Consider the following 23,248-nt stretch of genomic DNA (forward strand, 5'->3'; position numbering starts at 1 on the left):
GAATCTAATCTTTTTTATTTGCTTATTTCATAAAACCAAGGAAGCATATATGCAAAACTCTTAGAAGAACATTTGAATAGAATAGAATTGAACAGGTTGGAAAAGACCTTTGAGATCATTGAGTCCAACCTATCACCCAACACCTTTTAATCAACTAAACCATGACACCAAGTGCCCCATCCAGTCTTTTCTTAAACACCTCCAGTGATGGTGACTCCATCACCTCCCTGGGCAGCCCACTCCAATGCCCAGTTACTCTTTTGTGAAGGACTTTCTCCTCACCTCGAGCCTAAACTTCCTCTGGTGCAGCTTGGGACTGTGTCCTGTTGTTCTGTTGGTGGTTGCCTGGGACAAGAGACCAATCCCCACCTGGCTACAAGCTTTCTTCAGGTAGTTGTAGACAGCAATAAGGTCTCCCCTGAGCCTCCTCTTCTCCAGGCTAAGCAACCCCACCTCCCTCAGCCTCTCCTCATAGGGCTTGTGCTCCAAACCCCTCACCAGCTTTGTTGCCCTTCTCTGGACATGTTCCAGCAAGTCAACATCTTTCCTAAACTGAGGGGCCCAGAACTAGACACAGGACTCAAGGTGTGGCCAAACCAGTGCTGAGTACAGGGGCAGAATGACCTCCCTGTTCCTGCTGGCCACACTATTCTTGATACAGGCCAGGATGCCATTGGCCTTCTTGGCCACCTGGGCACACTGCTGGCTCATGTTCAGCCAGCTATCAACCAGTACCCCCAGGTCCCACTGCCTGGCTGCTTTCCAGCCACTCTGTCCCCAGCCTGTAGCACTGCATGGGGTTGATGTAGCCAATCTCATGCCATTGGATTCTGTCCATCAGTCCAGCCTGTCAAGGTCCCTCTGCAGAGCTCTCCTATCCTCTAACAGATCAACACCTGCCCCCAGCTTTCTGTCATCTGCAAACTTACTGATAATGGACTCAATCCCCTTGTCCAGGTCATCAATAAAGATATGAAAGAGCATGGGGCCCAGCACTGATCCTTGGGGCACACCACTAGTGACTGGCTGCCAGCTTGATGTGGCACCATTCACCACCACTCTCTGGGCATGGCCCTCCAGCCAGTTCCTAACCCAGTGCAGAGTGCTGCTGTCCAAGCCATGAGCTGACAGCTTGGCCAGTTTGCTGTGGGGGACAGTATCAAAGGCCTTGCTGAAGTCCACGTAGACAACATCCACACCCTTCCCCACATCCATCAGGCAGGTTACCTGATCACAGAAAGAGATCAGGTTGGTCAGGCAGGACCTGCCCTTCCTAAATCCATGCCGGCTGGGCCTGATCCCTTGGCCATCCTGTAAGTGCTGTGTGACTGCACTCAGGATGACCTGTTCCATAATCTTGCCTGGCACTGAGGTCAGGCTGTCAGGTCTGTGATTCCCTGGTTCCTCCTTCTGGCCCTTCTTGTGGATGGGCATCACGTTGGCCAGCTTCCAGCCATCTGGGACTTCTCCAGTGAGCCAGGAGTGTTGAAAAATGATGGAGAGTGGCTTGGCCAGCTCATCTGCCAGCTCTCTTTGCGTGGTCAAAGACCATAAACTACTAAGCAGAATAGTTTTGAAATTCATTTTTACTTACCAACTCTAGGCCACAGGAGATGATTCAAAGAAATAGTGACCATTCACAGCTTTGGCTTAAAACAACAGGAGCTACATTTTAAAACACGAAATACCATCCTATACTAAAACCATTCTCAGAAGAGTTTTTCAAAAATAACTTAATAAAGATAATAACTTAATAAAGATAATAAATTTGTCCCAAATACATGCAAACTCTTGAAAATGCTTTAATTTTTCTGATCTCTAATAATACATTTTCTAATCTCTAATAATGATTTTCCAATAAATTTGTGTGCCTTGGTGGGAACAGCAGATGGAGATTCAGCCAACACAGGGCTTGGCTCACTGGAGTAATGAGGAGCTTATAACTTTGTGAACAGAAGTACACAAGCATACTAAAGCCTCACTCAATCTGTAATGTCATATTAATTTACAAACAAGAGCAAACTTTGCCCTAAACATCTGATAATCTCCATAAGAGATGAACTACATTGTAGGAACAGATAGTAGCATTTTATCAATATGCAAAGAGAGTAGATCTGTGATGTCTCAAAGAATGACCTTGCCTCATTCTCCTGAGTCAACAATGATGGCAATGGCACAGTAGGTGTAAGGCTGAACCTTTACATTGAATCAATTATCACTATGCTGGGTCACAGCCATGCATCAATCTCAGATAGTTTTGCATGATGATGTTGCAAGAACTTGCATGGTTCTGTAAGGTCACCTTGTTGCTTGACTATGCAGATACACAAGGATGTCAAATGAGTACACAAGGATGTCAAATTTTGACATGACCATTAAAGAGTCATTATGCACGATATTAATGTTGATGAGTGGCAAATCATATACTACCAGGCCACTTAATTTTCTCTTTGCAGAACAAATTCAGATGACTGTGAGTCCTGACTAGGCAAAGTTTTGCTAAAACCAGCAAAGGCATCCCTTCACCCAAGGCTGTCCTTGCGTATTTTCACTCCAACCTGCATGGACAGCAGGTACTTTGTTCTAGTACACTTTTTAATCTGCTCAGCCAGTTGACTGAATATGATTGACCTCACTACAACCCAGAGAGTAACGAGATTCAAAAGGAAAGCACTGTGACAGGGAAATGGCCCTATTATGCTGAGCCTAGCTTTTTCCATGGCAAAACAGATTCAAAGCATAACGTATCAAGACACAGAAGGAAGCAGGCACCCAGTGATTGCTGTGAAAGGAGAAGAACAAAACAGTGGCAATTATTTTAATCATCTTCCAAGAGGTGGCAATAATGTTTCTTACAATTGCAAAGAGAGGCAGAAATGTCAATAGTTCCAACTGGGCTTTCTTTCTGAATGGAGCCTGAATCAGCTCTTCATTTAGGCTACTGAAGCATCAACTATTTCCCATTAAATTTTACTTGGACCAGTCTGCTTTGGTCACACTTAGATTGAAGTTGAGGGTGATAACCACCACAAATACACACCACTTTCCTGAGCTGAATTTGCTTCCATTTGTTCGTAGTATTTCTGCATGTATGTGTCCTTCTATTTCCCTGTTGCTGCTACAGTGATAATTGTTGTTGAAGTAGGTTTTTCTGGCCTCCATTCTGTGGGGTTTTATCTTTAAACATAACAGAGGTTTATTTATGCCAATATAATAAAACATAACAACAGGATTGTTTTTAAACTAATACAGAAACAGCCCAGTAAGCCTAAATGACAGATGGCACAGAATTACTCGTTCTTTTGTCCTCATTTTCAATGGCACCTAGTGAGCAACAACCAAGTTGGCAGTAGGTCTTGTACTCCTTTGCCTCTACTCTGCATGCATGTGTGCTGAGTAGGAATTGGGGGCTTCTCTAAAATCTCAGTTTGAAGCTGGCATGGAAGTCGGTCGTAAATGTTTTGAGGAATACACAACAGAGAGGAAGAATGCAAGTCACTGCAGTACTCTGCCTCAGGCTGGACATGGGAGCTTCACTGAAAGGTGTGTGCACATTTTAAGTACTCCAGCTCCTCTTATGTCATATATAACGTCTGTCTATAAAGAATTCCAGGATGAGTAAATACATCCCTTCTATCATTTTCACAACTTCTGTGGAATTACAGGCAGACTGACAAAAAAACCTGATTGAAAGTGTATGTAATGAAGTTGGCACACAATATTTTAAACAGAGCTTGTCTCGGTCTCTCAGTACGGCATGTAACCTGTTCTGGAGTTCCCACCACATCACTTCATATTTCATTTTGACAGTTCAGCATATCCCACTCTGAGTGCTTGACCTGAAAATGTAGACATGCTTCAGATGAAACAGAAGGTTAATTACAAAGGCTGGAGCCATTAATGATGGCTATCAATTATTAATCTGTTGGTCCACTATTCTCTTTTCTTAGATCCAGAAGTATTTATAAGCCAGTGACAGGTTTTTAGGACTGAAGACATCTCTTGGCAACTGCATTACTCTGGTTGTATGATTAGACACCACAAGCAAAGTAAGAAAACATCAAACACATTTCCAGACAGGAGACTTCTAAGGAAAAAATCAAGGTGATGTAGGACAGATGATGAAATTATACATAGAATACATAGAATACATAGAATAAACCAGGTTGGAAGAGACCTTCAAGATCATCGCGTCCAACCCATCAACCAATCCAACTCCGCCCAAGCAACTAACCCACAGCACCAAGTACCCCGTCAAGTCTTCTCCTAAAAACCTCCAGTGATGGCGACTCCACCACCTCCCCAGGCAGCCCATTCCAATGTGCAATCACTCTTTCTGTATAGAACTTTTTTCTAACATCCAGCCTGTATCTCCCCTGGCGCAGCCTGAGACTGTGTCCTCTTGTTCTGGTACTGCTTGCCTGGGAGAAGAGACCAACATCCGTCTGTCTACAACCTCCCTTCAGGTAGTTGTAGAGAGTAATAAGGTCACCTCTCAGTCTCCTCTTCTCCAGGCTAAGCAACCCCAGCTCCCTCAGCCTCTCCTCATAGGGCTTATGTTCCAAACCCCTCACCAACTTTGTTGCTCTTCTCTGGACTCGTTCCAGCAAGTCAACATCCTTCCTAAACTGAGGGGCCCAGAACTGGACACAGTACTCGAGGTGCGGCCTAACCAGTGCAGTGTACAGGGGCAGAATGACCTCCCTGCTCCTGCTGGCCACACTGTTCCTGATGCAGGCCAGGATGCCATTGGCCCTCTTAGCTGCCTGGGCACACTGCAGGCTCATGTTCAGTCTACCGTCGACCAGCACCCCCAGGTCCCTCTCAGCCTGACTGCTCTCCAGCCACTCTGACCCCAGCCTGTAGCTCTGCATGGGGTTGCTGTGGCCAATGTGCAGAACCCGGCACTTGGATGTGTTAAATCTCATGCCGTTGGACTCTGCCCATCTGTCCAGCCTGTCGAGGTCCCTCTGCAGAGCCTCTCTACCCTCCAGCAGATCAACTCCTGCGCCCAGCTTGGTGTCGTCAGCAAATTTACTGATGATGGACTCGATGCCCTCGTCCAGATCATCAATAAAGATGTTAAAGAGCAAGGGGCCCAGTACTGATCCCTGGGGCACACCACTGGTGACTGGCTGCCAGCTGGATGTGGCACCATTCACTACCACTCTCTGGGCTCGGCCCTCCAGCCAGTTCCTAACCCATCTCAGTGTGCTCCCATCCAAGCCATGGGCTGACAGCTTGGCCAGGAGTTTGCTATGGGGAACGGTGTCAAAGGCCTTGCTGAGGTCCAGGTAGACTACATCCACAGGCCTCCCCACATCCACCAGACGGGTCACCTGATCATAGAAGGAGATCAGGTTGGTCAGGCAGGACCTGCCCTTCCTAAACCCATGCTGGCTGGGCCTGATCCCTTGGCCATCCTCTAAGTGTTGCGTGATTGCACTCAGGATGACCTGCTCCATAATCTTTCCTGGCACTGAGGTCAGGCTGACAGGCCTGTAATTCCCTGGCTCATCCAACTGGCCCTTCTTGTGGATGGGTACCACGTTGGCCAGCTTCCAGTCATCTGGGATCTCTCCAGTGAGCCAGGACTGATGAAAAATAATGGAGAGTGGCTTGGCCAGCTCATCTGCCAGCTCTCTCAGCACCTTAGGATGGATCCCATCTGGTCCCATGGACTTGTGGGGGTCCAAGCTGCTGAGGAGAGCTCCTATCACTTGCTCATGGAACACAGGGAAACCATGCAGCTCCCTGGCTCCCTCTGCCAGTTCTGCAGGCCAGCTGTCTGGTAGACGTTCTTTCCAGCTAGTAAAAACTGAGGTAAAGAAGGTGTTAAGTACCTCTGCCTTTTCCTCATCCTGTGTTACAACATTTCCTTCCATGTCAACCAAGGAGTGGAGGTTGTCCCTGCCCTTCCTCTTGCTATTAATATATTTATAGAAGGACCACTGACCACTGTGCTACCACGGGCGCTGGTCTCGCATCTGAGTCTCACATCTGTGTCACTGAGTGTCGCTGACAATGAAGCACTGAAACATGAGGCAGGGAAGGGTTTTATGTAGGGTTTGCATTTTTTATAAAGAAAAATCACAGGAACACCTGATAAATTTGAGAGCAAATATATCAGTCAAAGCAATATATGCATCCTAAGACATAAAGGACCCACCAGGTGTTAGCCACAGGTATGTTTGAATAATAATAAACAACTCTGAAAGATGCCAGAATATTAGCAGGGAAAATTATCTTCAGAATAGGAAAGCAGAGATCCTATTAACTGTCCTCACATATGTGAAATTTATTCCCCTTGTAAAATAAATCCATCACTGAAGAAAAGAAGTTTAATTAAGAACTACTAATAGAAATATGCCTTTCCAATAATTTATATTAAGATTTTAGTACCATGTTAAAGACGAAAATCTACTCAATTGTGAAATCATTGCTGATACAAAGTGGTAAAATCTCATCATTTGTTAGCTGTAATGCATGGGGGAAAGACTTGGGAAATGCAACACACAATCTATTTTGAGATTAAATGATGATGGTCTTTGTTGGTTTCTTTTGTTTTGTTTTCCTACTCTGTTATTCTTAATTACTGCTAGATGCTCAGATTCAGTTGCCATTTTTCAGAACTACAAGATGCTTTTCATCTTATTTGGGTTATTGTTTGCATCATTATAGAGAAATTTTAACAGGAATGACTGTAAGTTTGTTATATATTACATTGCATAGTCTAGTAGCTATTTTCCAATAAACCAGTATACAATATTGTCATGAACTGGCAAAACAACACAATGTTCCTCCCCCTTGGGGTAGTTAAAAACTAATCTAAGCCTACCTAATAAAAAAAACCTTCTAATGAATGGGCATTATGGCATTATTAAGCTTCCTACTTCATGGAAAAAAAATCGGATTCTTTTTGCATCGGAAAGCTAGTGAACAAACTTTACCTCTAATAATACACTGCATGCTCTAATCTTCACCTTTTATCCTCAGCAGACACTTTTCCCTGAGGTCATTCCATCATTTAGTGTAGCCTGTAGACCACTGTCCAAGGAAATTTTAGAGAAGATACCCAACCTTAATCTTATAACCCCTTTTATCCTACATCCCCCTTTGAGCAGGTTATTGATTGCATATACTTTTCTGCTGACCTCTGACACCATTTTACACCTCAATTCTTCTTCATATAAAGTTTCAGGAAGGCTTGGACTCTTTAGATATTAACTTGTGCTTCTTTGGCAGATTTGGAAGAAATGCCCATTACATCCTTGTTCCAAACAGACCACACTGTCCTCTCACTCACATATTGTGAACACTATATTCCCTTTACCTAGACTCATTCATACTTTTCCTTGGTTTGGCACCTCTTCTGTGATGCCACATGTGATGTCAATGAGCTCTCAAGGTCTGAAGGAACTTCCTAGCACTCTAGATGTGAGGACAGAAACTGACAGTATGTTTGTACATAGAGTTCTCAAAGGAGTACATTAGGTTCAGAAGCATGGGCTGCAATGAAATGGTGCTTCTTCATGCTGATCTTATCCACGCTTCAGTAATTCTGTCAGTCAAACATATAGGATGTAAGTAACAGAGAAATCTAACAACAAAACCCACCATGGTTGTTGTGAGACATTATCATTAGGAACTTTCAGACCTAACACTGATCTCTGGGAAAACACATAAAAGAATAGCCTGTTTCTATCAAGAATAACCAATGTGCTTTCTGAAAGTCAGACAGCAGAGTTGTTTATATTATTAGTATAAAGGATCCTTTTAACCTTCAAACAGTAGTCCTCCCACACCCTAGGTTCCGTGAGGATTTCTGGATACTTTTAAACCACTAAATGGCTAAGGTTATATTCTAAGGCTTAGTCTAAATTTGCCTAAAATCCAAAAGTCAGTTTACTGCTCATCCTTATAACCATATATTTCTGTTATCCATATGCCACTAACAGCTCTGACATGAGAAAGGAGGCAGGATGCACAGATCATAAGCACCAAACCTCACCTTTAGATTCAAAATACTCTTTAGTGTCAAATTTAGCCATGTCACACTGGGCAGGCTCACCCATGAAAGAATTAAAATTTTACCCTCCTATTTGCACAAAACTGTACTGCTAAAGCTTGTGTTAGCTTGGACCTGGCTAGCAGCATCTGACCCAGATGCTTCCTCATTCTCCTTCCTAGGTTACCCTCCTTCTTCCTAAACAGAAGAGCAGCAAGAATACTGGTGGGTCAAGAAAAATACAAGGAAATCATTTACCAGTTACTAGTATGGGTAAAACAAATTCAGCTTGGGGAAATGAATTTGTTTCTAGGTAGTATGTATTTATTTACTGTTTTGTTAGTGGGAAACAAAGAAAGAAACTTCTCATTAGGGAAATAACATTAAAGAAACAACATTAGGGGAAACACCTCTCCACCCACTCTCCTAGGCTGAACTTCACTCCTTCATTTCATCCCCTTTTTCTCCCTTCTTGCCATCAAGTTACAAAGTTGCACTCAGTCCCCTCAGCGAACCAACAAATGCACAAGAGGTGAAGAGGGAGTTTACAGTATGTACACAGACTACTGCTCCATCCTTCTTACATTTTGACTCTTCTTCAGTGTGGGCTCTCTAGAGGTCAGTTCTTTGAGGAATATCCATCAGGTCCTGCATGTGGTCTTCCACAAGCTGCAGTGGGTTTCTGCTCTGCCACGGAACACCCCCTCCTCTCCTCTTACCTTTTTGTTACCTCTGTTTATCACCCTTTCACCTCCCTCCTTTTCTTGGCATTTTCTGCCCTTTCTGAAATATGCTTTCACAGACACTAGGCATCACACTTGATAAAGACAGAAAGCAACAGTCCCACCAGAGAGTACAGCCCTGTAGATGAACTCACCCTGCCCTATATTTGCCCAGTTTCAGGAACTTACCACCTATTCCGATAGGCAAGAAGCAGAAAGAACTTGTTCTAGTTGCACAACAGTCCACAAACCACATCAACATTAAAAATAAATGATTTCTTAAAAAGCACTGAACAATGCTCAACAGCTAAAGCTTTGAGAGCCTTCCAACTACCTCAAATGCATTCCTCATACCTGGCTCTGCCCAGGTGATAGGAGTAACCACCCAACTCCCAAGCCACTTACTGTATCAGTGGTTCCAGGAAAGGAACAATATAATTCATCTCACAGGAAAAGGGTGGTTTTTTATACAGGAGGGCAAACATGAAAGGCAAGAAGCTTCTGTAAGAAGGTAAACTAAGGGTTTTTTTGGTCATTCAAGCAATTAACAATTGTCCAGTGCCTATCATCATTGCTGTAGACCACCTTCACGGATAGCTCCACATCAGAAGCTTCCTTCAGTGAGTAGTGGGATGCATGCATCATGAAGCAAATTCTAGCACAACTCCATGAATGCTTATGAAGGGATACCTCTGTGGAAACAAAAATTTGCCTCAGCAACAACAATCTTAATAACAATACTTAGAAGTAACTAAAAAACTAAAATTTGCCACTTTTGCTCAAGACAATGATTAGTAAAAGAAAGAAATGAGAATCACTGTAGCAATATCAAGAAGTATGCTGCCTTATCATTTTGTTCACAAAGGTGTGGGTCGGATTAACATCAGGAATTATACAGAGACCAATATGGAAAACACTATGCAATATGTAGAAAAAGTGGGCAAAAGAGCTCACATTCCTTTTTCCCCTGTATTTCTACATTTTCAAAGGCAAAATATTCCTTCTCTGTGCCTCTATCAAATTCTAATTTTCCTAGATATTAATATTTCTCACAGTTTTGTAACCCAGGTTTTTCATTAAGGAGATTAAGTGAGCCTCGTCTTGTGAGAGGAAGCCGACAGAAGTGGATCAAGCAGGAAATACATTGTGCACCTGAATGCAGTGTGCTAGAACATGGGCAAAGGTGATCGGTTCAAAATGTGCTTCAAAATTGTGTGCAGCAAGGCATTAACCTCCTTCCCCAAAGTGCAGTGATCGTCTTTTGGTGCGGATGCTCACACTACAAGTGATGTCTTTCCGATTATCTCAAAGGCTAGATTCCCTGTTCTCTGTTCACAAGTCCATTAATAACCGTCTTGGGACTCATGGCAAGGCTCCAGACTGCATGTCACATGATGTCCTTCCTGATGCAGGTTTTACAAACTGAGTCAATGTGTCATCTCATGTGTCAAAATGCTTATTTCCTAGACTGACAATAGGGAATTAAAGGGTACCTCCTCCTTCCATGCATTGTAATTTAGTATCAGATGTCTTGGGTCCATACAGCCAAGCAAACTCAGAACCAAAGATATTTGGTACCCAGTGCAGCTTGCACAGACCCAGCTTCGGTACAACAAAATAGCAATGCTTACTTGGTGCTGCAGCTGAGCAAATAAATCCTCCTGAATGTAGCTGAACATTCAGGCACAGAAGCAACAAAACCTGTCTACAGCTGCAACTTGCAGACTTGTATGTTTGAATTTGCATTAGCCTAGGATATCTTCATGATGTCTCACTGCACTACACTGACAGCCCAGAAGAGCCTGGGTGGGGGAATCAGTAGGGAGCTGCCGTCACGAAGCACAGGCAATAACAGTTCTCTGTAAATGCGGCTGATAGATAAATATAAAACCCAGAGAGAGGCTGAAGAACAATATTGGCACAAAACAAATGGAGGTTAAAATGACATATATGAATACACATAGATTGGAAAATAAGGTAATCTTCAGAATTGGGGGGAGATAATTTTAGAACAGCATTTCAAGAGAAATAGCAGAAGTAGAAAAACAGAAGGGACAAAGTAGATCTGATACAGCCAGAAAAGAGGAAGGAATAGTGCAATTGCATGTGAGGGTAGGGGACTGGACTTGATAAACTAGATAACTCCCTCCCTGTCCTGTGTTCCTAAATTAAGATGCACAGCCAGCAACCTTGAAAACCACATCCATTTGCAAAGCTCCAAAATGGAGCAATGGCTTTTCCCAACAGAAAGCAAGCACATTTATTGCACAGGAAACAAATTTTGATCAGAACACAAACCAATGAAGAGTTTCAAATCAGTTTTGTGCAAAACAGTTTTCTAATGTGCAAAACAGTCTGAAGTGTTTGTCTTTTTTTCTACACACTCCAATCAAAATGAGGTTAATCTCATTGAAAAAGTTTAAGGTAATTAACAGAAACTATTGTAAGAGCAATATATTTAATCAGGCTACCCACAAGTTAAGATTTAAAGAACTATAAATGAGAAACCACAACCTCCTTCAGGCGATAAGGTTGGCAAAGGATTTGCAGGGCATGTCATACAATGAGTGGCTGAGGAAGTTGGGGTTGTTGTTGTTTAGCCTGGAGAAGGAAAGGCTAAGGGGAGATTTTATTGCTGTCTACAAATACCTGAAAGAAGGTTTTAGTGAAGCTGATGTTGGTCTCTTCTCCCAAGTAACTAGTGGCAGGATGAGAGGAAATGGGTTTAAGTTGTGCCAGGGGAGGTTTAGATTGGACATCAGGAACACTTTTTACTGAGAGAGTGGCGAGGCATTGGAACAGCCTGTCTGGGGGTGTTCCAGAAGCATGTAGATGTGGCAGCTCAGGATATAGTTTAGTGGTCATGCTGGTTGGGTTATGGTTTGACTTGATCTTAAAGGTCTTTTCCAGCCTTTGTGATGCCATGATTCTGTGATTCTCCACAGACACACAGAGAAGATACAGTGCAAGGGCACAACAGCAAGAATATTTCTGCATTACAAGAAACAAGACTTGCACATGTAAGGACATACAAGTTCTTCAAATAATAAGAAAAAATTGTCTAGTCTCACAACTGGACAGAATCAATACAGTTAGATTTTAATACATCACAGGAAAATCCTTTCAGTGTAATACTAAATTCCTCTTGTAAACCCCCAAAATACAAGGGGGCAAAATTAAGCCTTGACAGTGATTGAATGGGATAGTTCTGTAAAACTGATCTACAGAAAGGTCCTGACAGTCCCACACTCCAAGGGATGTTGTATGCTGTGCAACAGAAATTGATACACTCACTACAGGCTTTCTTGGGCACCATTCCTGCCTACCTCTTCAGTGCACTGGTACAACACTGCCCAGAAAATAGCACAGGAATGGAACCTCTACACCACTCCTAGTTGCATAGCTTAAATACCTTTTCAGCAAGTTTCATTTTTTTTCCCCCCACATGTCCCCTAGCTTGTTATATGAGCAAATCCAGTAGCTTTTACTGCAACTTTGTATTAATCTCTTTATTCTGTTGTGGAAGTTCCTTTACTTCATCCTGCATGTGTTGCCCATCTGAAGCATATTCAAAAAATCATTTCCCATTGAGGGCCTTGTCTCTCTCCAAATGTTTAGGAAACAATATGCCATCTATGAAAGGATAAACTGCAGATAACAAGAATATTTTAGCAAAGATACAAGACTAGTTCCTTTCCCTTTAATCAAGTGGAAAATGTCTGCAAATTTAAAGGATCTCATTTCTATTGCTAGTTAAAATAATATAGTAGAGGCACAATATGGCTCCCTACACAAATCCCACTTAGAATCATAGAATTGTTAGGGTTGGAAGGGACTTCAAGGATGATCCAGTTCCAACCCCCCTGCCATGGGCAGGGACACCTCACACTAGATCAGGTTGCTCAGAGCCACATCCAGCCTGGCCTTAAAAACCTCCAGGGACAGGGCTTCTACCACTTCCCTGGGCAACCTGTTCCAGTGCCTCACCACCTTCATGGTGAAGAACTTCTTCCTAACAGCCAATCCACTTTCTCTCTAAAGCTGAACAGCATCATACTAAAGGATTTTACACTATCCAAAACCTGAAATCCTGTGTGTGGTACTGGCTTTCAGTTGAGATCTTCTAACAATAATAGAACAAGAGAAACATGATAAGATAGCAAAGAAAGCCTGAGTCAGTATTAAGATACTTTTCTTTGTCATGCTTAATGATTTCTATTACCCAGCTTTTACAAACTGCACTCTTGACATCAGGTAATTGACAAGAACAAAGAATATGCTAAAAGAGGGGCTGTGTGCACTGAAAGTAAATTTGGACAGTCAGAGCTAATAACACACTTGGTTATCAAATATGAGGAGAAACAAAACAAAACAAACCCCCTCAACAAATAAACAAACAAAACCCCAAACAAACAAAAGAAACCCCAACAACACAACACCAAAAAAAACACCCCAAACCAAACAACCCACAAACTGGGCCAAATTATACTTGCTATACGAGGCAGGCAGTCTCCTTGTATAGGCTGTAAATGCTTAAACAAAGCACCAGGAATTTAAAAGTAGCAGGGGTTAAAAAAAAAGGTATGCCAAGATATTTAAGAGTTTTCACACGACATAAGCTTTTCTTCAACTGGGTTTCAGATTGGGTGTTTTCAAGCCTCCCACACCCAACTTCTTTCTGCATTAAGGAGATGGAAGACAAAAATGCCTGTATCGTGTATTTAACATAAAAGCCTTTCAAACCAGCAGGAAGCCTTCAGTTCAATCATGCTTTATGTACTGAAAGGTTAACTAACGGGAGAGGCTTATTAGCACAAATAATACTGCTTCAGCCTTGATCCCCACAACAGAAGCGAAGCAAGCTCAGGTCGCATCAGCATTTAAACAGAGAGAATAAAAACAAGCAGCAGCAACAAAACCACCACACACCACCTGCTGCTGTAAAATTGTCCTCGGATGTTGTGGGCAATAGCAGGAGATGTCAGCAACAGTGGCTTTCCAGGCGCTGGTATTAAATGACTCTCTCAGGAAGAAGGAAGAACTGTGAAGCTTTCTGGATTAAGAAAAGATGAATGTTTAGAGCCAGCCAGCTAGTTCTAATTCTGAGGCAACAATTCTAGTTACATCATTTAATCTCACACGTACCTTTCAAAGAGATATTGTGATTGTATAGCTAGCTTAATGTTAAATGCATACTTGGATGGTAGAGTTCTATCCAAACTCAAGTTCAGTGCACCTTCTCAAAATGGTCTCAGCAGTGTCTTGGTACAATTTGGGAAGGCAACATTGTGTTTTGTTTCCCATGTAAAACTCTGTAGGACTAGTCTTTTTTGTTCTCCAGAACAGCTGATTTCCATCTCAGAGTCAGCTGCATGTCAGAGATCAAGTTATCTTTTCCTTGCACTGCTTTGAAATCCTCTAAAATTAAAGTTACAGTGCAAACATCGTGTAACATTGTTTGGATTACAGCTAGTTTATACTTTACTAGTAAGAGCCAATATCTTCCTGTTCAAGATGTTCTTACCAGAGGCTTAATAGAAAAAAAACCCTCATTTTGCTATAGCTGATGTAGTACCAAATAGTTGTTAACCTTTGATGAAAAGGTTACATCAGACACCAAGCTGGGGTAAATTGAACTGACAATTGCCCTTGTATAATTGCTTTTGGGTAGTCCTCAGTATGTCTGAATGGGCACTGAGTTATTATTGTACCCTGCTGCTACCCATTAACATGAAGATCAAGAATTTTATTTTACCTTTTTGATGGAACCATAGAGAAGGTGATAAAGGCTTTAATTATGAACAGATTTAATTTAGACTCTATTAGTGCAATTTATCCAAGCATACAGAAGTAAGATGGGTGGGTCTGAAGAAGCTTGTAAGTTTGATGCTTCTTGTAAAGGAGAAAAATCTATGTTTCCTATTTCTACAGGCTATTAATATGAAAGACTTTAATCTCTTTCACAATGAGTGCTAAAAACCTCATACTTGTCTCCTCCGGGTCTCAGTTATTTGAAGAGAAGAACTTAACCAGAAGTTGTTTAGGTTTCTTTCTTTGACCTGTCTGAAAAAAAGTCCTCTCTATGTCACCCATTTTTATTTAGTATTAAAGAAGAAAATAAAATTAAGAAGCAAATTCTAAATGTCCTAAACATCAAAAGAAGTCCCAGTATTTCCTCAATTACTCACTCACTGACAAGGTTGTGTGAGGAAATGGGAAAATCCCATTTACTAGTTCTGCAAGAAGTACTGCAAAACAGTAAAGGCAAGTCAGTTCTACTTTCACTGAAATTATATTGCCCTATCCTCTACATAAACACTATAGTCACGGGAAAGAGTAAAATAGAACAGGATAGGATAGGATAGGATAGGATAGGATAGGATAGGATAGGATAGGATAGGGTAGAATTAACCATATCGGAAGAGTCCTTTGAGATCATTGAGTTGAACCTATCATCCAAGACCACCTAATCAACTAAACCATGGCACCAAGCACCCTGTCAAGTCTCTTCTTAAACACCTCCAGTGATGGTGACTCCACCACCACCCTGGGCAACCCATTCCAATGGCCAATCACTCTTTCTGTGAAGAACTTCTTCCTAACATCCAGCCTAAACCTCCCCTCGTGCAGCTTGAGACTGTGTCCTCTTGTTCTGCCTCACGCTGCCTGGGAGAAGAGACCAACCCCCACCTGGCTACAACCTCCCTTCAGGTAGTTCTAGACAGCAATAAGGTCTCCCCTGAGCCTCCTCTTCTCCAGGTTAAGCAACCGCAGCTCCCTCAGCCTCTCAGAGGGCTTGTGCTCCAAAGCCCTCACCAGCTTTGTTGCCCTTCTCTGGACATGTTCCAGCAAGACAACATCTTTCCTAAACTGAGGGGCCCAGAACTGGACACAGGACTCAAGGTGTGGCCAAACCAGTGCTGAGTACAGGGGCAGAATGACCTCCCTGCTCCTGCTGGCCACACTATTCCTGATACAGGCCAGGATGCCATTGGCCTTCTACCCAGTATTTGTTTATAAAATGTGGAAGAATGAGCAACAGCATTTATTGCTATATAGTATGTTTGGACAGGTACTCTGAGACACTCTGAGATTTGGTCATTTAACATCTAATAGCAATTCCTAGAACCACAAGAAATCCTAGGACAAACTTTGACAGACTGAACAAATTTCAAGCTTTAGAGTGGATTTTAAACAAAGGCTATGTACTTAGGGATGAATCTGTCTCAAGAAAGCCCATAAATATTTTTGCTTCTAATTAGGAGTGTTTAGTGGTTTTTCAAAGTTTTTCTACTTACAATGAGGTGCTAGGGTCTCCCTTTGCAAGGTGTACATAGCTAAACTAGGCAGATGTGCATTCTGAAAAAATGATGCTCATTCTGTCCACTATATCAAATCATGATAACTTAGTGGAAGTCTGCTTCCTTGATGATGTAGCAAAGCTCTCACTTTCAAATCAGCAAAAGCAGTACATTTAGTTGTACCTGTCTCTTTAAGCCAGATTTCACACAATTAGCCATGTAACTTCCCACTGATTGTTCCTTCATCTCCTCCAGTTCTTAATTTTCACTCTTCATTGTCCAGCTGAACTCAGGTGTTCTGCAGAGCCAACCCCCCAGGATTATTTTCAGATTTGTGACTCTAACTTGTGGTCCAACTGGCATCTTTGCCATTCCAACTAACATTGCCCTACCAGCTCTTTCTTCTGTATTTCTAATCAGCTTTGGAACCTTCAATAGCACCAGCAAAAGCACTATGAGTTATGCACAGCCTGTGAATGAGGAGTTAATGAATCCCTGTATCAAAGTACTAAGCTTCCACACTGCTTGAATGGATCTAGGATCTGAAATCCATCATCTTTATCCACAGGACATCAACCTGCTATTTCCTGCACCATTGCATTCAGCTATGTACATTCATTCATACACCTGGTACAGACTGGCAATAAAGCAGGGACTGAAGATTAAAAGGTCATTGAGATAACTTGACAGGGCATAGTGCCAAACTGTGCCAGCCACAAACAGGCGTGCTAAGGTGTGATGCTCTTTAACCTTCAAAGGTTTAGCCTAAACTCATGATCTCCTACCACAGAGATTCTCAAAAGCTAATAGACAAAAATAGATGGCCCATTTCTATGCATAATGTGAACTAGCTCAAATAGAATGAAAATGGATTTTAACCATCTTTCCAAAATAAAAACAGAAGGAACAATACATATTGAAGCTGGTTTGGAAACTGAAGGTTCATTTTCTTTCTTCAGATTAGTTTTCCTTTACTAATTCTTCTGTGCTCTAGGGAACAATAAGTGCAGCATACACAAACACATGGGACTTCATAGACACAAAAAGGACAGGAAAAGACTGAGGGCAATTGGGAACAGGATCCTTGAGTGTTTAATTAGAATGATTCCATTAAAAATAAACACTTTAAAAAAAAAATCACAATTTTTTGGCAATTTTACATCAGCTGACAAAACAGCCACTGACTATGGGACAAATTGACCTTGGCCAGTATAAAAATATCCACCTGCGCGCTCATTCACTTATGCCTCCCTGGACAGAAGAGAAAACCAGAAGGGTAAAAGTGAGAAGATTTGTGGCTTGAGATGAAGACACTTTAATAACTGAAGCAAAGCCTCTGTACTTCCTATCAGCAGGGAGATGTTGAGCTACTTCCTGGTATGCAGGGGTTCAGCCCATGTAACTGTTACTTGGAAAGACACAGGCCATAACCACCCCTCCTCCTTTCCCTTCATTTTTACGGCTGATCACAACACCTCACGGTATGGAATGTGACAGAATCACAGAATGGTTTGAGCAGGAAGGGACCTTCAAAGATCACGTGATTCCACCCCCTCTGTCGTGTTGTTCAAAACCTCATGCAGCCTGGCTTTGAACTCTTTCAGAGTGGGGGGCATCCAAGCTTACCACCCTCAAAGTAAAGAATTTCTTCCTAATATCTAATTTAAATCTACCCTATTTCATTTTGAAACTGTCACTCATCTCTGCACTCCCTGATAGTCTCTCCTTATCTTTCCTGTAGGTCCTCTTCAAGTGTCGAAATGAACGTCCCATTGGTCGAACTGGGTTAGCTGTCCTAGCTGTGTTTCCTTTCAAACTCTGGCGTACCCTCAGCCTACTCACTGAAGTCTGCATTTATTGAGGTTTGTATTTCAACTTACTAATCATCCTTCAGGGTAATTTTACCATCCCCAGTCAAGTATCTTCAATAACAATTCATGCTCACTAAACACGTTGTAACAGATGAAAAAAGCCAATACACCGGTGTTCTGAGCACTATCTTAGTTTTGGTACTTAAAGTACACATTACCCTTTTCAGGTATTTCCCCCCTTGTTCAGAGAAGCCAGGGTAGTTTTCTGTCCTCTTACAAACAAGTACAATGCAAAACTTTATCAGTCATCTTTATTTTTTGCCTAAGGAAAAGCAGTAATTGACTGTATACGTGCTGTTGATCCGTTTCAGTGCTGATTAACACAGATGCACTTAAATCATCCCCTTGTGATCAACATAAGAAATGGAATGCAACTAAGATGCAAGCCTCAGCTAGAGATGACTGCCATCCTAAGCAGAAAGTAAAATGAGAATTTCAACTTACATTTATTAATATAGATAATTATAGAAAGGAGGTAAATGGTTGTGATGTGCTCTGTGAGATCCTCAGAACCCATTTGCAATGCAATAGCTCAATGCTTGTTAGAGTCTCTCCTAAATTACCCATTGTTGCTAGGGGACAGTACTCCCACCCCAATTCTCATAGTGAAAGCACTTTATCTAGCCCACTCCATTACACACAGTAGAGGTCCTGCTCGGGAGGCAAAATACTTTTAAAGGTACTGCAGTGTATGTATATATAAATCACATCCTGAATGAGGACTACCTTGCCAATCTCATTACCTTAAATAACACACAACCTGAGTTAAAGGCATGCATAACCACTCAGCTGTATCTTCAAGAACTGACAAACCACAGCTACAAATGTTTATAGAAGACATATATGAAGAAATGAGAGACTCTGCCGAATATACATACACTAACAGTAAATCAGAACAGTTCCCCTACTCCCCATTCAGCCCATTTGCCATCTTGCCTAGAAGGTTAGCAGTCATGCTTTTGAGTCTTCATGTGTGCATAAAACCTCAGGTAGTACCTATTAAAGACAGTATATCCCTAACAGAAAGCTATATTAAGATGGTTTTATATGATAGCAATTCCAGGAAACCTTGCAGAGCTCTCCCTCATACAGGTTGCTGGATTTTGTCTTGGTGGAAAATGTCTTTAAAAGGTCTGTTCTTTTACAATTTCTAAGGATCTAGCTTGAAAGCTCATTCTCATCAGTAAGCAGTCTAGGCACTCATTCATTAGTTGCTCACTTTCTCAGCTAAATGTGTTATACAAGATGATGTCTCCTCTACCTACTCAGTCAGTAAACTATTTCTTACTTCAGAAAAGAAGCCTCTGCACCACTTTGCCTTTTGGTGGTCCACTGGCATGCTTCAGCATGAAACCTCGTTCACTAAGTATATATTCTGTATCAATCTGTAGGGGCTCATAATCTGTGTAAACATAATTAGGAGAAATGTACACACTTCCTTACTGTTTCTTGAATAACATGAGACATGATGGGCATTAAACATCTTGGAACTGAAAATTGCTTAGGAGACACTGATACTTAAACACTTCTGGTATACTCCAAGAGCTGTGTCAAACTGAGAGACCTACTCTATACTGGTTTTAAGCCTGGAAAGGCCAGAATAACAACACTGTTCTGAATATACATCAATGCAGACAAGATCAAGATGTGGTGGGGTGAACTGATTTGTATTTGAAAAAAACAAACAACCCAAAACTCAAAGAGTTCTATGCAATAATGAAAAAGGAGGTCTAGCATGGTGAAATGCACACACTTCAAGAGAAAATTGTAACCAGCTAAAAAAAAAAAGCCAAATATAAGACAGGAAGCAGAAGCAGAATCCCACATTTTCATAGTTTATAGCCTATTGATATTCTCTCTGTGAAATAAAACTGGTTAGCCTAAGCAAACCCTCTCATTTCTACTTTCTTTGGTATAAAAATGAAAACCTTTCAATGCCCGCTCTCAGCTGTCTCACATTAAAGAGGCTCAGTTCATCATACACCCTCTATAAAACCCCTCACAAAAATCACTACCATTTTCCCCAGAACTAGAGTTTAGCCTTTTCAAGCAATTAAAAATTAGTCTTTTCAAGCAGTTAAAGATCTGGACCCATCTCCCAGCACCATTCTGAACAGCCAGAAGTGAGACGACAGTTTACTGTACAGATCAAAACGAAAGAATGCAGAATAAACCAGCAGTGTCCGTGGATGGGTGAATTCTCCCTCCACAGTCATCACAAGAATGATAACTATTATCTCCTGTAGCTGTCTTCCTTTTTTTCATTTGAACTCTAGAAAGCTTTTTACATTTTGTAAATTGCAAAATAGGTGTAGCAGTGTAAGGTCAGTGAACATATATATAAACATTCAACCACAACTCTTACGAGGTAGTCTTTTAAGCATCCATTGTGGAAGGCAATTCTCTGGTACAGGTTTGGACTTGGTGCTTTGAATGAATTGTCAGGGGAAAAATATCCCTTAAGGAGGGTTTTGATGCTATAACAACACTCGCATTCCATGTGCTACAGTCTGTTCCCCCAAACACCCTGTGCTTTATATATGACATTGAGCTGGATGGTATGCCATCCATTTTCACAGAGCTGTCAGTTTATGCTTCACGGTAAATAAGGAGAGAAAATCGTTTCAGGGAATTTAAATTTTTGTCACATAAAACAGACACTCTAGTTGAGAAATTTCCACAGTTTCTGAAAGACCTGCAATTTAAAAATTAATCCAAAAAGAACAAGTGTAAATTTATTAAGCAAATATGCAATCTGTTGATAAGATATCCCATTTTGATGTTAAATTTTACAAATAGAAGGAGACTGCAATAAACTGTCTAGACCATACACGATATTAAAAAAAGCAGGCAAACTAATAAAAAGTCTCCTGAGAGTATGACTCACTTCTACCATCTTTAAAATAGTATCTTGATAAATCATAACCTATACTACGGCTTTTTTCAGCTGTTCTCACTAACAGAACACCCAGAGAAGTATGAAGAGATCATGATCCAGTAAATAGCATCCAGAACAAAAGTCTGTGACTGGAATGTCCAGAAAGGCCCCAGAAGGAGAGGCCTGCCCAATATTCATTCAGGAAAACCCCTGTCACTTTCATTATTTCTATTATTAACTATAACTGCTCCTGAAAAAGTCCAGCTGCTAAATATACACATAAAATTAATTATACTAGCATTGATCTTCTCTCTTTTAATATCTATTTTCTCTCACCTACAATTGAAGTATTTGCAGCTTTAAAATGTTAATTTATTATCTTTTTAATTTTCTTTCATAGCTCTGATCTACAAATTTATTTCTCTCATGCTTCTATTAGAATTTATAGAATCACAGAACTGTAAAGGTTGGAGGAGACCTTTGAGATCATCACATCCAGCCACTCACCCAGAGCTTACCACTACCACTAAAATGCATCCCTAAGCACCATATCCATCCATCTTAAATATCTTCAGTGACTGCAACTCCAGTTCTGTTGTTCCTCCTGTTTACCTATATCCCCAAGTGTCCCTCAAATTTCAACATCTCAGCTCATTTGAAACCTGCAAATGGCTTATTCCCCTTCCACTATGAATTAATGAGGATAATCAAATAAAACATTTGAAATAATCTGAGCATCAAGTAACATAATCAGCTTCTACCTCTGTTAAACAATTTCTTGGCTACTTTGAAAAGGAAAACAAAACAATCAACCCCTCCTTCTCCTCTTCCCAAATCATCACATAAAATAACAATCTCAAAAAGGTTCCAGTTCTAGTGTACTCATTTTCTCAAACAAATGGGCTCTCCCCTAAAGCCACCTTCATTCAAGTTTATCTATAGTATTGGATCACACAAAGCCATCCATTTTGTCCTTCCAAAGCCATGTTGTGCTAACAGCATCAAATTCTTACTCTTTTGAACTATCCCACTACAGCAGGCATCAGTTATCTCAGCCTCAGGATCTGTTCAGTTCTCACTTAAATTTCTCACCAAGCTAATAACCAAACCCTCTATCACTCCATTTTATTCTTTGCCTTCCAACAATAGTAATACTGTCCACCATAAATTCAGCTGTATTCAGGATCACGCGTATGCCACAGTAGATTAGCACTGCTGCAAAATAGTTCTACACAGTGTTTATAAATCCTATTGCTATTGAATCTCATAAGGATTTTGTATTTTGGGGAGTTTGGTTTGGTTTTGTAATTTGTTCCTCCCCTCAGTTTCCTTCTGCACCAAGATTTCATTCCTTGTGCATTCCACTCAGTAATTCCAGAAAACCCTAAAAAACTACTCAAGGCAGACTGATTTCATGAGTGCTGAAGATATGAAGGGCAGTGTGACACATGGCATTTTAGAGCAATAGTTTTTGTCAAATGCATGCTTTGTTAAGAGAAACCCAGGCCTGGCATAGGTATGGGCCTGTGAATACTCACTATGTGCAGCTGCAGAAAATCACCAAGCCCAGGAGCACTGTCAATCCGAACAAGAATGCCATCCTTCACTGTTGTGCTGAATCCCACAGCAAGACGGTCTGTCCTTGTGCTCGGTCTGTCATTAGCTGGCCATGTGTACAGGATGAGACCTCCACTCTTCCCAAATATATATGTGGCACCAGCTACAAAACATAAAACCAAGAGGAAAAAAGCATTAATTACCCATACCTGAAGAAGCATAAGTCACTCAAGAAATTTCTTTTGTATACAGCCTGATGAAGCATATTTTATTAGGTCCTACACAAGCACAAGCAGCACTTCAGTTAACTGAAAACTTAACAAGAATGAATTATATCGTTAGAACTAATATCCCAGACAACACCATAGAGGATATTGCTATTTGGGGATGGGGGGAGAGGATGGAGAGGGTTGGATGTGCAGGGCAGAGACAAGAAGACATCCCTATTTCAGAAGCGTAGGATTTAATCTTATGCAAGGATTCAGAGGGAATATTTGGCAGCTCTCCTTGAGGCTGGACTTGTCTTCATCTGAGGGCTATTCACACATAGTGGGAGACTATCCTTTTCTCAACACGTCTTAAGACTTGTGGATGTGTAATCCACATATTTCCAACACCATTTTTCTTTACAGTGAGCCTGGGAATTTGTTCCTTGACCTTGCTTGTAAGGACAACACCAAATCTCTCCAAAGCTGAACACTGTCCTCCCACATTCACAAGGGCCTTCTGATCTGAGCAAGACAGACACGTAAGTGAGGAATTACAGTCAAGATGAGGAAGCTGAGAAGCAAAAGTGTTCAGAGTTCACGTTCTGACTTGTTCTCAATACTCTGAGTTAGGAGCAGGCTTTTATAACTCAGCAGTTATAAAATCAGCCACTGAACATCTTGGAAATTGTGGCTAAAATTGCT

General features: G+C 41.4%; 1 protein-coding gene across 38 annotated transcripts in view; it reads right to left on the reverse strand.

The window, feature by feature from the left end:
• NRXN3 (neurexin 3) overlaps nucleotides 1-23,248 on the reverse strand; it is a 1,013,077-nt gene that overhangs the window by 230,655 nt on the left and 759,174 nt on the right. For all 38 annotated transcript variants that reach the window (XM_054161979.1, XM_054161978.1, XM_054161962.1 and 35 more), the window contains one exon: nucleotides 22,319-22,500. In XM_054161979.1, the coding sequence (XP_054017954.1) occupies nucleotides 22,319-22,500 (182 nt within the window). The remainder of the gene's footprint in view (nucleotides 1-22,318; nucleotides 22,501-23,248) is intronic.

The sequence above is a fragment of the Dryobates pubescens genome, chromosome 5, assembly GCF_014839835.1.
Source record: "Dryobates pubescens isolate bDryPub1 chromosome 5, bDryPub1.pri, whole genome shotgun sequence".
NCBI lineage: Eukaryota > Metazoa > Chordata > Aves > Piciformes > Picidae > Dryobates > Dryobates pubescens.